Raw genomic sequence first — 16,839 nt, forward strand, 5'->3', positions numbered from 1 at the left:
AATTACCCGGATCTTCCGGGATCATTGGGCCCATAGAGAAAGCGCACTAGCAACTCCGGCTAACTTGAATGGGGATAAAACAATTCAATCGTGCGGCTCTTCTAGGCTGTCGAAATGTGATCGGATCGAACGGCTCAAATTCTGATAGTGACATGAGTCATTTCACAGGGGTTATGATGTTCAAAAAAATTATCCACTGATTTACATACGTCTCTTTCACAAAAAAGGAAAAAGTCTTTTTGGGCCCAATAGCATCACATGACGTTGCAATTTTACGGTTTGGCCGCTGTGTCAAATTGGATTCACAGCCCAGTGCTGTTCCTGGAGGCTTGGTCACAAACCATCTCGCTGTCCCAGGCTTATGGGAACGTGCCAACAGCAGCCATTGCATAAGTTGGTACAGTTGGAGGCGGCTGTCATGACAACAAGGATGCCTCTTAGATTTAAAGAGGCTGTGTGGAAAAACAGAAAAGATTTAGAAAAGGTTCTTAGTGGAAACCAAAAGGAATTTCTGGTTGTTTGATGTTCTTAAATATCCAGATGTGGATCAATGAGTTTTTTATATGTTGTGAAATAGAGTGTGTTTGAAATTTCATGTACTACTTCACTGAAATATGAAAGTGACTCACAGTCATATGCCATCACTGTCCAATAATGTCCAATATTATTCACAAAGAGTTACAGAAGTGCACAAATTTAGTGACGCTAACAGAGAGGCAACTGGACAGGTCTGCGCCTTCTTGGGTCCAAGGTGCATAGAGAGGCTCGAGCATGCTTGGGTTACATTACCAGCAAGGATCCTTTTAAGTTTTCCTCTTGTTTTCATAAAATAACTCTTCTGTTAGCTTCTTTAGTGCTGTATCTCCTTTGGAATATTGGTAACAGCAGGTAGCAGTTAGCAGTTGACAGCTAGCTACTTGATTTGAAAAATATATCCAGAGATGATATTTTCTCCTCTGTTCTTGCTGATCAATGCTATTACTTCTTCTTCAGAGTCCTTTCTGAAGGTCATCTTGCAAAATGTTCCACTTTTTTTGGTCCAAGTTTGGGATGTAATCAGGAACACACTCCCAGTGCATCCTCTCCTGCATTTCACTCAGGGGGAACAGTGCAAACATTAACAGTGTTGTTTGAGGGGTGAGGACTAATAGATCTACTGTGCCATGACGCACAGAAATCACAAGCATGTCGCACTATGGTGTCACAAACCATGTCACTGTCCCAGGCTTATGGGAACGTGCCAACAGCAGCCATTGCGTAAGTTGGAGGTGGCTGTCATGACAACAAGAATGCCTGTTAGATTTAAAGAGGCTGTGTGGAAAAACAGAAAAGCTTTAGAAAAGGTTCTTAGTGGAATCCAGAAGGAGTTTCTGGTTGTTTGATGTTCTTAAATATCCAGATGTGGATCAATGAGTTTATATATGTTGTGAAATTTCATGTACTACTGAATTGTATGAAAAAAAAATCTGATGACGGTGTACACTGTAGAGTATATCACAGTGTATATTTTCAAGAATGAAGATGTACTGTAAATTAAAATCTAATCAATCCAACAGTTGTCAAGATATTTCACTCAAAGCCACAAATATGAACCTCATGGTGCCACTGAAAGAAAACTCAGGGGATTACCAAAGTCAGTAGGATTTATTCTCAGGGAGCTATGAATGTGTGTGCTAAATTTTGTGCCAGTCTATCTAGTAGATGTTGAAATATTTCACAGGAAGAGTGAAAACCTGCTGGTGGTGCTAGATAAAAAGTATTCAACCTCTGGACACCATGACACCAAACCAAACCATGCTGCTAGCAGGAAATCGACATGTACTGCAAAATGATTGGATTGAAATCAGTGTTTCCCTTTGCTAGTAACTGCAAAAACACAGTTGACTCCTACCTGCACTAAGAGCACCAGACAAGCTGAATGATTTTACTTCTCAACAAGAAGGAAAAAAAATGTAATTATTGTAAAAGTACATCTAATAAATGAATATCTTCTCTTATCATCCCATTTCTCGGTGTAGGAGGCTTCTAAGGCAGTGCAGCCTCAGCTTTTGGGTCGCATCATTGCCTCCTTTGACCCGTTCCATGCTCCGGAGCGGAGCCAGGGATACTTCCTGGCCCTGGGCCTCTGCCTCCTCTTCACTGCCCGCTTCCTCCTGTTGCAGCCTGCCATCTTTGGCCTGCATCACCTGGGCATGCAGATCCGCATTGCCCTTTTCAGTCTCATATACAAGAAGGTAAGGAGAGAACAGCTTGTGTCGAGCTAAGAATCACTTATTTCTTCTGTATTATGTCCTTTTTCATTCTGAATTCTGCTGGATTCATCAGATCTCTGCTGAAAATGAGTTTTATCAAGTGATGGAACCTAATTTTTTAGGATTTTAGACGGTTTTAATGTTTGCAAACTCCTCCAAAACTCTTACGTAATGTATTATGTCATCATGCAAAAATGTAATTTTCATTCCTGGTGTTGTCAGTTTTGGAAACGACTGGAGAATATTTTCTAAATGAAAACCAGAAGATTTGATGATCTTATATCAGTATAACTTTGATTTGCAACATAACATGTAACTTCAATTGTCCCATAGATATAGTAGAGAAAAAAAAAGTACAATATTTTCCTTTGAAATGTTGCAGAGTAAAAGTGTAACGTCTCCCAAAACGTGTTATCAGTGGCTTTTTCCCTGATAAAACATAAAATTGAACATTTTCTCCTTAAAACTGCTGCTGTAACAAGTAGTTGTCAGTACAAGACGATACAACCCAGCTGATTAGATAAAGAGACTGTTATCTGTGAGCATTTGTCAGCTGAACTACTTTTGTATTACAAGATCCAGTGTTACATAGTTTCCTCATCAGCTGAATGCTTCCATCTTGTTTAGCACGCGATCACTGAACATTCCCAGAAAGCTTCTGGCGTGTGGAAGTCCAGCAGTTTGCAATCCACAGGCTGCTGCGAGGGGCGTGGCCGCATGTCACCAGCTTCCTCTCATCCAATTCACTTTCTCCCTTTTCCTGCTTCAACTGACCTCTAACCTTTGACCTTTTCAGACCCTGAAACTGTCCAGCCGCGTCTTGGATAAAATCAGTACCGGTCAACTGGTCAGTCTGATGTCCGCCCACCTCAACAAGCTGGATGAGGTGAGAAATTCTGAACTTTTTAGCCTGAGGAAAGTTGATTATTCATGCCAGAATCAGTGAGGAGACATTCTTTCCAAAAGTGAAATGCTCTTTTTTTACTATTAAAAAATCTAAAAAATCTAAAAGTATAAATTCTGGGCTCCAATTAACTTTTATTGCAAGTTTCAATGTGCAAAATCAAGTCACTTTTTTAAGATAAAGGACCAGTATAGTAGTTTTACACTCATAAGTAGCCGGGAGAAAGTTTTTGTCACTACAGGAAGGATGAGGGGAAAGGAGGAGTGACAGTTCACACCCTCACTGACTTCAGTGAATCCATTTTATTACCCAACACCCAGCTATGTGCTCTACATACTGAGGGACAATTACAGGACAATAGATCTTAAACAATACACCACTACAAACACACACACACAATTAGGTTTGTGTACATAAGCGAAGTATTCTGTAAATGTATATTAGTGTTAGAAAACAAATCTCTGATTACACAAGACAACATAGCTGGAGGGTATGCAAGTGTGTGCCTGTGTGTGTGTGTGTGTGTGTGTGTGTGTATGCAGGATGAACTGAGTCTTGCCTAGGGTCTCATTGAGACGTTGAATGTGGAAACACTCTGCAACCTGCTTTGAGACAATTATCACCTGGCTTGGATGTCGCTTGGCCAATGCACCACTCTCTTCTTATAATGACTGTTGGGGGTTACCTAGTCTGTGTGTGTGTGTGTGTGTGTGTGTGTGTGTCTTGTCTAAACCAGTGGTCCTCGTGGGGACCAAAGCCTGATCCTAATGAGGCAAAACGTCATTTCTGAGGTCCTGGTTAAGGTTAGGGTTTTGGTTAGGCTGTCCACAATGAATGCAAGTCAATACAACGCCCTAACAAGCTGCACAAAAGTGTGTGTGTGTGTGTGTGTGTGTGTGTGTGTGTGTGTGTGTTTGTTTGTGGGTGTGGGAAGGAAGGAAGGAAGGAGGGAGGTTGTGATATTCAGCAGAGCTTGAGTTGATTCCCTCGCAGGTGAGCGGATGAAAGGAGGCTTACTGAGGTGAGAGCTGAGAGTTTCTCACCTACAGTACAGCTGAGATTCATCAGCACAGTGCTCACTGAATGAAAGTGGATTCCTGGAACCTGAAAGTTTGCTTGTCTGTTTGATACACTCCTGCTTTTCTTTGCGTCTTTCCTTTTTTTAATTATATATTTTCATTAGTTTATATTAGTTATTCATCGTCATTCATCGTTATAATCTATTAATTACACTATCCTGCAAATAATAAATGCATTTATGCGTACATCACGTGTAGGCACAACGCCTTTTGAAAAGATGACAAGATAATACCTGTACACACACACCAAACCACACATGTTTTTAAATACACATTTCAATACCAGTCAGATCTTCCTAGCATATAGCATAATCCACTTGCTCTGCTGTCTTTCAGTATGCTAAGTATGTTCAAAACAGTCATGTTTTCACCAAAATATGGCTAGAATGTTTAGCTGTTTACCTTTGTTGTGATGCACCTTTGTAACTGTTGGTTTACATTGATCTTATCTCATTCCCCCACTGTAGTATGATAAGTATGACAGTATAACTCATGCAATAAAAGTTTTCCAGTTACTTTATATACATTGTTATCTGTATGTGTGTGTGTGTGTGTGTGTGTGTGTATGTGTATTGTAGAGTCTGGGTCTGGCGCACTTCGTATGGATCACCCCCCTGCAGTGTATCCTGTGTGTGGGTCTAATCTGGGAACTGATCGAGGTGAACGGCTTCTGTGCCCTTGCAGCTCTCACCCTGCTAGGCATCATCCAGGCCTGGCTCTCCCAGAAGATGGGACCTCACCGGTGGGAATATTCACACTATATAGTGCATACTATACCACAGCCATACATAAAGTCTTAATTGTTATACACCCTTATGCGTTTGCTTTTAAGAACTTCAATATTTTTTTGTAAGGTTGTTATACTTTGTAAGTTGCAATTGCTGTGGTATTTCATGAATCTGTGATGCTGCTGTGTCTTGATAATCTAAAACCTTATTCTGTGGAAAAAGTGCGAAGCGAGCCGGGATGATCAGCCGTCGTCTGGCTCTCACCTCAGAGATCGTGGAGAACATCCACTCTGTAAAGGCGTATGGATGGGAGGAGGTGATGGAGACGATCATTAAGAACATCAGACAGTAAGACACCGCACTCCTCACACACAACTACATCAGAAAGGGAACATTTCCAACCCAGTTTGAACCAAGTCTAATGTTTCTTTCACGCAGACTACAATAACGTATCTGCTTGTCATTTAACATTAACATCTTTAAATAACAGAATGTTCTAAAGCATCTTCAGCTCAGATATTAGTAGGCATGGTGTCATTGACAGAGAGACTCAGCCGACGTCACGCTCAAAAAGCTTTGACCGTACAGTAGAAATGGAATCAACCTGGTGCTCGAAATGAGACAGAGATATGTTAAAACATGTGGTTGACCAGCAGAACCACGCTGGCGTCACCGGTGGCAGTCAGAGCCAGAATCAGGATCACTTTAATTGGCACGTACAATAAACATACAGGAAAGAGTTTTAGTGTCATGGTGCAGATAACCGTCAGAGGTAACACAGAGGCAACAAGACTTCACATGTACTCGACAATAGTAGTATTAAACTACTGTGAATCAAAATATAATTTCTTGTAATTCTCTAAGAGTTCTTTCCTCTTTCCTCTTCCCTCGTTCTCCTCAGGGATGAGATGACGCTGACGAGGAAGATCGGTTCCCTGCGTTACTTCTACAGCGCCTCGTACTTCTTCTCCGCCATCTTGGTCATCGTGTCGGCCATCGTGCCGCATGCGCTCAGTAAAGGCATCATCCTCCGTCGTATCTTCACCACGGCCTCCTACTGCATGGTGCTAAGAATGACGCTGACCCGCCAACTGCCCGGATCCATCCAGATGTGGTACGATACGCTGGCGTTGGTCCAGAAGATAGAGGTGGGTGAGACACACACCCTAGGGTGATGTCATTCAGTGTGTTAATCAGTGGGAGAGATGCCTTTTATTGCTTCCAGACATGTTATGTTGGCCTTCAGCTTTGGTTTTGACCTGCAACAGCCCATAACAAAAAAAAAAGAGCTTACATTATATAATAAATGTAAATGTAATGATGATGTACCTGCTTGCGCTTTATGTTCTCCAGGAATTCTTAATGAAAGAAGAATACAGAGCGATGGAGTACAATCTGACCACCACTGAAGTGGAGCTGGTCAATGTGTCCGCATCCTGGGACGAGGTTTGTTCGTGTCTGTGTGTCAAACTTGAATGAGGTAGTAGTATTTCAATGCAATATGTTGTGAAAATAACGTACAAATTATCACACTAAACACCAAGTATGTTTAGTGCTGCAGAGTCAAAACTGTGGAGAACTTCCTCAAACAGACGATGCTGTTTAAACTCAAATTACATCGAATAACATCAAGACGCTTGAGAATTCATGTCTTAATCATCCTCTTAGTGAAAGGAATGAATTGCCAGACTCATTAATGATCAACAATCAATTGTAATAAGCTTGAAGATGCAATCACTTAAAATCGGATCCACTTCTTCTTATTCAACAAGTGAATTTCAAACAATTTCAAACATTTTAACAATAATTAAATAGGCTGCTCATATCTCTTGACAACAGACTTAATTCTTAGCGGCTTTTATTTATGTGTCACGGTTCCCAGCAGGTGTGGGACTGTGCAGATATCTACTGAAAAAAGTCTGGAAACACCTTGAGAACCGATGTCCTGAGATGCACAAATACCATAGAGTTGCATATTGTCAGTTTAAAATATTAATTGATTGATATTAAAAAGATATGAATCCATCATGGTGTAATCATTAACATGTCTTGTTAGGAGTGAGAATGTAATCTAGAGTCTATTGCAGGTAATAATGATTTATTTATGTATTTACTGTAGAATAGATGAATGTGGATACAAGTTGAGCATAACAAAATTAAGTCTGAAATTAAATTATACAACAAAGTTTTCCTATCTGGTTCAGACTAGAAGAAACAGCCAAGTTACACATCAAGTTATTAATTAAATGTAAATCACAGTGTATGCTAGACAGCTCAGATGGTTATCAGAAAGCACATAGACGGAAGTGCTATAACTGATTTTATTTGTCTTCTCAGTGCAGAAAACTCAACCCAGGCAGAGCCGGTGTGCTTGTACATTTACAGTATTTGTGTGTGTGACATTATTACAAGAGGGCAACAACGTGCAATTTAGGTTTTAAGAACTCCCACAACCCCTAAATCCATCATGCATCAGAGGTATAATAGAGGTATAATTCTTCACCGTCACCGGGGAGTGGGTAGTATAATCTTATCTATAGGCAGTGGCTGTAACTAACAGGTGTGATTCATTGACCACCCAATACCGTGAGAAAACGAACGAGTGTTTTTTTGTCCGTCACTTTGCATAATTAATTACCTCGGTGTCGTCACCAAACCTCGCCTTCGCTGGGAACACGCTCTGAATCTCTCTCTGAGATTCGGATTTTGTTCATCACCTAATTCCCAGATTCTCCTCTTGCCTTCTCCTCTTCCTGGAAGGTGCCATTCACAGATGAATGGGAGGGGTGTTGTCTTTCTTTACTGCTGACAGCATGTACGTCAGCTCATTAGAATGACAATCGCACCGAAAAAACCTATACAAAACCGCAGCAAGCCCCGGCATTAGAGGAACGGTGACCCATAAAACGTCACAGAGGTCAATGATTAAGCCAGCGAGTCAAGCAGAGTTCCCCTTTTTTTTTTTTCTAACAGTGAGATGTGTCAGCCATTAATCTTTACAGAGGGCAGTGACAGATGAGGTGAAATAAAGCCATTGTGAAGACTTTGGGAGTCTTCTTCTGTCTTTTTTTTTTTTTAGAGAATCTCTTGTTTCTCACAGCGGTTCGGCCTGATCTCCCCCGTCTGAAAGCAAAGCATGACGGACACACTCGCTCAGCCCTGAAACAGGCAGTTATGTAAACTAAAAGAAAAACACAAACCGAGCACCTGCCATGCACACATTAACACACACACACACACACAATGATGTATACTTTAGCATGGAGTGCTACAGTGTTTTAAAGTACAGTTGTACTGTGAAAGTATATTGTAGCTCACAGCACAGCATGCTCTACCCAAATATAGAAAACTATTATATAAATGTTATTTTTTTAGTTTATTTACATAGAAAGTTAGAGATCATGTTTTATGCACATTTTTAATTTGTTTGGAAAAAAACCAATGAAATAAAACTACAGAAATTTGGAAAAATTGATAATTTAAGAAAAAAAAAGCAGATATTATTACATAATTTTTCTCCCCACTGTCACTAATTTCACTTTTTATTACTGGAAACATATTTTGAGCAGTTTTACATCAAACTGCAGTGAACAGTGACAGATATGTATGAACATAAAATTGGGGGAAAGATCAATATCAAGGTATCTTCTCTAAGAACAGGTAGATTATTCAGTGCAGTAAAACATATTTTACTACATTACTTTGTGTGTTTCTGTATCTTCCAGCCTTTGTTCAGTCCATATAAACAATGAATGTCCTTTTTGTTTGTTTTTTTTTGCAGGGTATTGGTGAGCTGTTTGAGAAGATCAAGCAGGAGAACAAAGCAAACGGACACCCGAACGGTGACGCCGGCCTCTTCTTCACAAACCTCTACGTGACGCCCGTCCTCAAGAACATCAGCCTGTACCTGGAGAAGGGCAAGATGCTGGCGGTGGCTGGATCCACTGGCTCAGGGAAAGTAGGTCAAAGAAAATTTTGTGTGTTTTTTTTAAAATAAAGATTATACTAAATCCAAAGGTGCCACTGTATCCATCAAAGTGTCCTTGAGCAAGACGCCAAAACTCATTCGTTACAGGCTGATCTGTGTTCACACATCAGGTTAAAAATGTAAAAGATTAAACTATTTTTCCTCCAGAGTTCCCTGCTCATGATGATCCTGGGAGAGTTGGTGCCATCGGAGGGTAAAATCAGACACAGCGGTCGCATCTCCTTCTCGCCACAGACTTCCTGGATCATGCCCGGGACCATCCGTGACAACATCCTGTTTGGCCTGACCTACGACGAGTACCGCTACACCTCCGTCATCAAGGCTTGCCAGCTGGAGGAGGTACATTTGTTTTTCCATATATTCATTCTTTTTTTTTTTTTTTATCCCTCTCTTATTTTCTATTCTGCTGATGAAGTGAGTGTCTGTTCTATGTTTGTATACAACCAAACTACCCAGATCTTCTCCTGTTAATCATGAGCACCACTGAAAAAAAATGTACTTGGCAATCTGCTCAATATACTCAGCATGTTTCAAAGGCTTCAATTTTTTTTTTTTTTTAAAATGGCTAAAGACACATACTTTGAAAATAATGAGAAGTATTTGGAAGGTGCTGAGCATACAGATGGACACAATTCTTACATTTTCACTAAAATTTTACTAAATATACAACTTACTAGCTGCGGTGGTGCACTCAAATTCAAGCCCGACAGGCACATGTGTGACATTTTTCGGTGAAAGCGGCATGTCTGGGAAGATTTGAGTATCTGGAACATATTTAGGTCCTGAAATACAGATAATAGTTGTTTTAAATGATGTTTTGATACTTTTGACACCACTGGAATTCATTGTAACTTACATTAATGATGGGTGTATGTTAGTTGGATTGTTGTAAATCGCTGTTTATTGCTATGAAATCATCACTAAATATTATTTTAGTTGCAAATAACTAAGTGATCCATAGCCGGCTTCATTCTCAAGTCTTCTCTCTTTCATCGGACTGACGCTTTCTGCTCAGTTGTCTGTCCGGAGCCTCTGCGAAGCATCAAGAAGGTTCAGGTTTCCCCGGGCCACATTTAAACCCATTATGTTCCACACACACACACACACACACACACACACACACACACAAGCTTTCTACATTCTCTCTCTATTACTCCGCTTCACACACATATCCACACACACACACACACACACTCGGTCTCTCATAAGCCTCGGCGTTGAGTGAAGGCCCCCTCAGCAGAATAATGTCTCCTCTGTTGCCATGGAAATCTCACGTTATGTCACTGGGATGGAATATGAGCTTGTTGATTCTTCAGTAACGGACGTCTCAAACACAGAAGAGCTGTTTTGGGACAAACCATCAGATCTGTGGGCTTGTTAGGTTCTGTGTTTCAATATAAAGTTATGTGATCAAATATGTTTTACGTCGTTGAACAGGAAAAAAAAAGAAGCATACATGAAAATAAGATGTGTTTTTCATAGTAAAATACCTCAGAAGTGATATGATATATATTATACTGTATATCCTGTACATGCTTAGACACTTATACGTGATTCTAACATATATACATAAACTCTCATTTCATTTTTGATTCAGTTGCAAACAATTTTTAGTCAGATATGACTAAACTACATTATTATTTGTGTAAATATTTATTTGGAATAAACAGTTATGTATTTCTGAGACGCATCACAGCAATCTAACCGAACAAAATTAAAGAATAAATCCAGTTTTTGGAATCATTTTAGGAACCTGTTAAAGCTTTTAAAGGTTGATGCCGATCACTCAGTGACATGTTGATATTCTAAATACAGTACATTAGTATCATTTATACTCAAATCATAGCAGAAGCTCATGCAGAGGGTGACACCACCATTAATTTACCGCCACGCCCCGTCTCCTGTGTCACCGACAGCGCCTCAGTGGTTTTAACAAAAACACAACATGTTGTCACAGCAAACAAAGCCGGTGTGCAATATTGACGTCTCCTTGTAAAAAAAAAAAAAAAACCCCAGCCTCCATTTTGTCCTGAGGAGAGACATCAAATGCAGCGATGAGGCGTCAATGAAATAACAACAAGACTCGCACCGTCACTTCTGCTTTGTGTGTTGTTTGGAAATGATAAGACAATGACAACTGTTCACGTGAGCTTCGATTGTGAGCGAGTGAGACAACTCCTCTGAAGTTTTGTTAAAGCCTCTAAAAATGACAGATTGTTAAAAAAGCAGCTCACCTTCAAACAGTGTCGGGGCAACATTGTTTCAACTAATCCCTTGTGGTAGGTAGGTACGTTAGCTAATGTGTCTCATGTTAATAAGTCTGGCATTAAGTACATAAAATGATAGTGTTATTATATTGTTCTAACACTTTGAAAAGTCAAAAAAATGCTTAAATCATCTCAATTATCAGAAAACGCAATTCTTATTTAAAGGCGCAACCTATAATATTTCAGATTGAATACATTTGAGGTTGTTTTAATTGTATTCTCTTAATTGAATAGAGGAAAAGCTGCATTTTGTGTTTTTTCTTTCCAACTTAAAGTACAGTTAGGGCAGTTTATCTTAAACTGCAATATTTAGACTGTAAACAAACCTTTTTACAGCATCATTTACTCTTTACTGTATGAGACTGGTCAAATAATGTGAGAGTGATGGCAGGTTTTTGTATTTTTGGTGGTGAGATGGGTATTTTGTTTGTGTTTGGATCACAGATTCCTCCTTTTTAAAAAAAACTCTTTACTGATGTATTGTACAGTAAGTGAGAATTGAATTTTCAATTAGTAATCAATAATAAAATGCAAGGCAGCACAAGCCTTGTAGTTAATGGTTTTCCACTTTGCACAAAAGCATAAAAAGGTTCATTATGTAACTTTAATTTTAAAATAATTAGTTACCACTTTTAATAACTTTTCCAATTCAGTTCCATTACTTAACAGTAATTCTCATTATTCTGTCTTATCAGTCACTTCAATAGACTAGAAATGACTGAAAATGAGAGAAACTGCACACAGGTTTTTTCTACTGTAGTAACCATGACAACCATGACAGACAGGAGTGACAACCAGAGCAGATTTCTCCAGACAGTGCTGAAGCTTTTAAGGGCTCGTGACTGTAATTCCTCTCTCTTGTTGCCCCCCGAAGCACCAGACTAGACTCCCATGGGTGGTCTCCCCACTGTAAACTCACGGTTCGCCTCCAGCCTCTCTAGCCGCTGGCCCGGCAGGTGCTTTTTGTTCACAGTGAGAGACACACAACATGTCTTTTTTTTTTTTTTTTTACTATGCTGCTTTATTTTACAAGCTGTTAAACAACCTGTTAACTTGATCCCCCCCTATGCGCTCCTGTCAGGACAGCGGAAGTCACAGTTAAAAAGGTAGGAAGTTTTAACGATGATAAACTTGTGCTGTCACTTCATCCTTGTCGGCGCTACATTTTCCTTATGAATTACCACTGAACGTGCGCTTTATGTTTCTACTTCATGTTGCCTATCCCATCTGTGGTTTGTGCCTTTTTTGTGGTTTTTAACTTGACAATAAATCTATGATTACCTGAACCTGAAGTACTTTTATTTCCAGGTAAAAGTAATGTACGTACAGGACTGTCTTGGTGTTGTTGTGGTGTTGAGACATACTTTGTTGCTTTCATACAAATGACCAGGAAAAGAAATTAACCTTTTTTTTTTAAGTTCTTTTCTCAGGGCAGTTTCATTAAACTGTGAAAACAAGTATCTTTTGTGCATATTAGTACATAAAAATACTCTTTTTTGGTGAGTATTTTCTGTTGGCTGCATGGTGACAACATTTACGCTACAGGTGTACAAAGGTGGACAAAAAAACTCTTTGCATTTCCTTTCCTAGAGCACATTTTACAGAATCACCCAATCACTGTCTTACAAAACTGATCTATGCAAGCATGAACATATAAAACCTCATTAAATAAAACGTGAAATGGGTACTTTAACACATTTTCTTCCCCCTTATTAACAAAAAAAAAGACTAGGTTAACATAACATGGTGTGAACCTCTGCACAAGGACATGGTGCAAGGACATCAAGCCCTCATACAACGCAAAGGGGACAGTATAGTCTACTGTTCACAGTAGACTATACAGTACATGTCACGCTTTGACCATTCAAGTGATAAAAACTCATCACGCAGAAGCTTTTTGTTTTGCGGTTTCAATGTAGCGGCCTTGCATTTGGCAAACATATTGTAAAATTTAAATAACTATTGCTTTAAGACCGTCAACCTTTATTCCTAGTGGCCCAAATATAAATGTTGTTTTCATTCCAAAGTTATCAGAATTAGTAGATGAATTTAAGCATCAAGTATATCTGCAAACCACTGACCTAGTTTCATTCACTGTAGCAGTTAGCACACTGGTAGTACATCAAGCACTTCAGGCATTTAATTGGCATTCTTAGGCAGTAAAACATGCAACGAATGCAAAAATGATAAGATTAAATACCTCTGTTGCCACATTGAAAACAAACGAAGAGCTGAAAGGAGAGGGTGAAGTGATCAGTTTTACTTTGATACACAACCGTAGAAAAGCAAATAGAGGCTAATGTGTTATTTTCCTGTCATCAACAATTGATTGTCGTCATTGTCTTCGTGATGCTTTTGCCATTTTGTCAAACTCAGGTATCACAGTGTTTTTCTTGCTGTTGTTACTTGTTCAACAGGTGACTACTGTTTGTATGCATGCGTTTGACCCGCTGACATCTAGTTTTTCTCTCTCTAGGACTTCGCCTTGCTGCCCGAGAAAGACAAGACGCTCCTTGTCGAAGGAGGAGTGACGCTCAGCGGCGGTCAAAGGGCACGCCTCGGCCTGGCCAGGTACTTCCTGTCACACCTGAGCGTCTTTCAACATGTCTTATTCACCATCTGTCAACACAGACCACCTCTGCTGATTAATTCTAATTATAGTCTAATGTTGACAGTGTTTTTTTGTTTTTTTTTGCAGTGAACAAAAATAGAACGATTTAGAAAAAAGAGTAAAGATTTGAGTCTTATCTCCAGTCGAGGAAGTGCTCTGAAGAACTAAATGTAGCTACTATGAGTTGTTTGGTGGTTTTTCAGAGATCAGCAATTTGTTTACTGGGATCTCTGGTATGTTATGGCTCAATGAGGAATGGGAATTGAATTCCTTTTGTAGTTTAAGAGGGAGTTCAAGGTTAAAAACATCAGCTTCTCTACAGTGGGTAGATCAAAGAGAGCTGAATAATACATCAAACAGAATTTTTTCTTCCATAAAAACCAACACATTCACTTCCGCAACCTTGATCAGGGTTAGAGGCCTGCAATCACAGCTGACAACAAATGCAATTGAAGAAATCTACTTCAGGGCCATAAACTAAGGATAGAGGCTCCATTCCTTGTTAGCCAATAAAAACGTCTACTAAACTTGATTTGGCAATGCTGAAAGTTACAGTACTGGTTCCTAACAATGTAAAAAACTGAGCTCTTACTGTACATAATGATAACCTACAAGAACTGATAACTATCACCTATCATAACTGATGTATTTTATGGTCTTGTTTTAATGACAAATGCTCTCTACAGCCTCAATACAGGTTTATTACTCCATTAAATCTCTGTTCAGATCACAACAGTCAGACACTCTCGTATTCCCATGCATTATTTATTCAGTTTAGTGTCCTGGCATCAATTTGCCTCCTCTCATTGGTGTTTGGCTTCAGCCATCATGGTTAATATTCACTGGAAGTGATATATGCCCTCAGGGACTTCCTCATTTATACCTCTGGCTATGTTCTGTTTTTCTCTTACCTTGTTGTTTTCTCAGTATACTGTATATAATGACTTCTCACACATTCTCTCTTGTGTGTTTTCTACCTCCAGGGCTGTGTATAAAGATGCAGACCTTTACCTGCTGGATGCACCTTTCACCCACTTGGACATAGTGACAGAGAAAGAGATCTTTGAGAAGTGAGTATTCCAACAGAGAGTCTTTCATGTGGAAGGGTGGGGGTGGTTGAGCTAAGGTTGAGTTTAAGGTCAAGGTTATCACTTGTTGTCTCAGACACACTCAGATTGACTGGGGTGAGTTACGGCTGCTTCATTACACTTTAACTTTCTCAGGAAATGTTTTGGGTTTTTTTTTTTTTTGTAGTCGAGCGATAGGGAATTATCCTTTGATGACATGTGGACTTTGGAAGTCTTTCAGACTTGAGAAGCAGCCAAAATTACTCATTGTGATTATGTTGAATGACCCGTGTGGACACAGTAAACACATACAGTAGCTTGTTTTTTTTTTTTTAAATGAACAGCCATTGTTTGTGGGCTTGTTTTAAGAAAAACTAATGTGTTTAAGATAACTAGACTTCTAATATTTCTTTACAATCAAATTTTTTTGTGTCACTACTTAGATGTGTCTGTAAACTGATGGGCTCAAAGACTCGAATTGTGGTCACCAGCAAGTTGGATCATCTCAAACGAGCAGACAAAATCCTTCTGCTGCACAACGGAGACTGTTACTTCTACGGCACCTTCTCAGAGCTGCAGGCCCAGCGGCCCGACTTCAGCTCCCTCCTCCTCGGCATGGAAGCTTACGACAACATCAACGCAGAGCGGCGCAGCTCCATCCTCACGGAAACTCTCCGCAGAGTCTCCATTGATGAAACCGCCGGTTTCCGAGGCCCAGAGCCCATCCGCCAGTCTTTCCGCCAGCCGCCGCCTCCAATAATTGTCCCTGGATCCCAAGGTCATCCTGGAGGTGATGGCTACCCAGAAAAACGCAAGCAGTCACTCATACTCAGTCCCCTGGCAGCTGCCCGCAAGTTCTCCTTCATTGGGAACTCCCAACAGACTACAAATAATCCCCAGTCCACGACGATAGAGGACGGGGTTCGTGAACTTTCTGAGAGGAAATTCTCGGTGGTACCCGAGGACGATCAAGTAGAGGAGGTGCTCCCCAGAGGGAACCTGTACCACCACGGGTTGCAACATCTCAACGGGCAGCGGCGCCAATCCGTCCTGGCGTTCATCACCAACGCTCAGGGCCATGAGCGCAGAGAGCAGCAGATGCAGTCATCCTTCAGAAAAAAGCTGTCCATCACGCCACAGTGTGACCTGGCGTCCGAGCTGGACATTTACGCCCGTCGCCTGTCCAAGGACAGCGTTTATGACATTAGTGAGGAAATTGATGAAGAAGACATGGAGGTAGAGCTTTTCAGTGTAATGTTTTGTTAAATCCTTTTCACATTAGAGAACATGGATGGATACATGTCTTATATTTAGGCTTTTAGAAGAATCAGACCTCATTTTCAAGATCTTGCGAACACCTCAACATTTACTTGACTTTGTCTTAAATCAAACTTTAGCTAGACGTACTGTGGAATTGATTATAGGTGTCAAAGAGCAATTCTGTTTCTCCACAGCAATGCTTCGCAGATGAACGTGAGAACATCTTTGAAACTACCTCATGGAGCACTTACCTACGCTACATCACCACCAACAGGAGCTTAGTCTATGTCCTCATGTTCATCATCTTTGTCTTTGTCATTGAGGTAAAACCGCTACCGTTTATTTAAGTTTTGATTTATTTTTAATAGATTTAATTTATTTAATAAATATTTCTGTTCTTTTCCTTTCCACTAACAGGTTGCTGGTTCAGTCATCGGCATTTTCCTCATAACTGAGTAAGTGTCATGTTTCATTTTCCTTGAGATACTGTGATTAAAACAGCAGAAGACGTTAGTTGTGTTGATCCAGTTTGTCCTGAAATCAGTCACCAAAGCAGCATGAAAGACCCCGTATGCAGTTACTGCATTATCCCTGATTGAAACACTTAATATTGTCATGAAATAGATCATTAAGTATGTGGATAAAATCATTTTTAACATCTTGAGGATGTTTAATAAGGATGT

General features: G+C 40.0%; 1 protein-coding gene across 7 annotated transcripts in view; it reads left to right on the plus strand.

Moving 5' to 3' along the window:
- Positions 1-16,839, plus strand: part of cftr (CF transmembrane conductance regulator) — a 50,389-nt gene that overhangs the window by 13,076 nt on the left and 20,474 nt on the right. For all 7 annotated transcript variants that reach the window (XM_044356070.1, XM_044356068.1, XM_044356066.1 and 4 more), the window contains 13 exons: positions 2,019-2,234; positions 3,049-3,138; positions 4,814-4,977; positions 5,186-5,311; positions 5,865-6,111; positions 6,317-6,409; positions 8,745-8,921; positions 9,099-9,290; positions 13,695-13,789; positions 14,813-14,899; positions 15,340-16,132; positions 16,351-16,479; positions 16,574-16,611. In XM_044356070.1, coding sequence (XP_044212005.1) covers positions 2,019-2,234; positions 3,049-3,138; positions 4,814-4,977; positions 5,186-5,311; positions 5,865-6,111; positions 6,317-6,409; positions 8,745-8,921; positions 9,099-9,290; positions 13,695-13,789; positions 14,813-14,899; positions 15,340-16,132; positions 16,351-16,479; positions 16,574-16,611 — 2,447 coding nt within the window. The remainder of the gene's footprint in view (positions 1-2,018; positions 2,235-3,048; positions 3,139-4,813; positions 4,978-5,185; positions 5,312-5,864; positions 6,112-6,316; positions 6,410-8,744; positions 8,922-9,098; positions 9,291-13,694; positions 13,790-14,812; positions 14,900-15,339; positions 16,133-16,350; positions 16,480-16,573; positions 16,612-16,839) is intronic.

Source organism: Thunnus albacares, chromosome 7 (assembly GCF_914725855.1).
Source record: "Thunnus albacares chromosome 7, fThuAlb1.1, whole genome shotgun sequence".
Classification (NCBI taxonomy): domain Eukaryota; kingdom Metazoa; phylum Chordata; class Actinopteri; order Scombriformes; family Scombridae; genus Thunnus; species Thunnus albacares.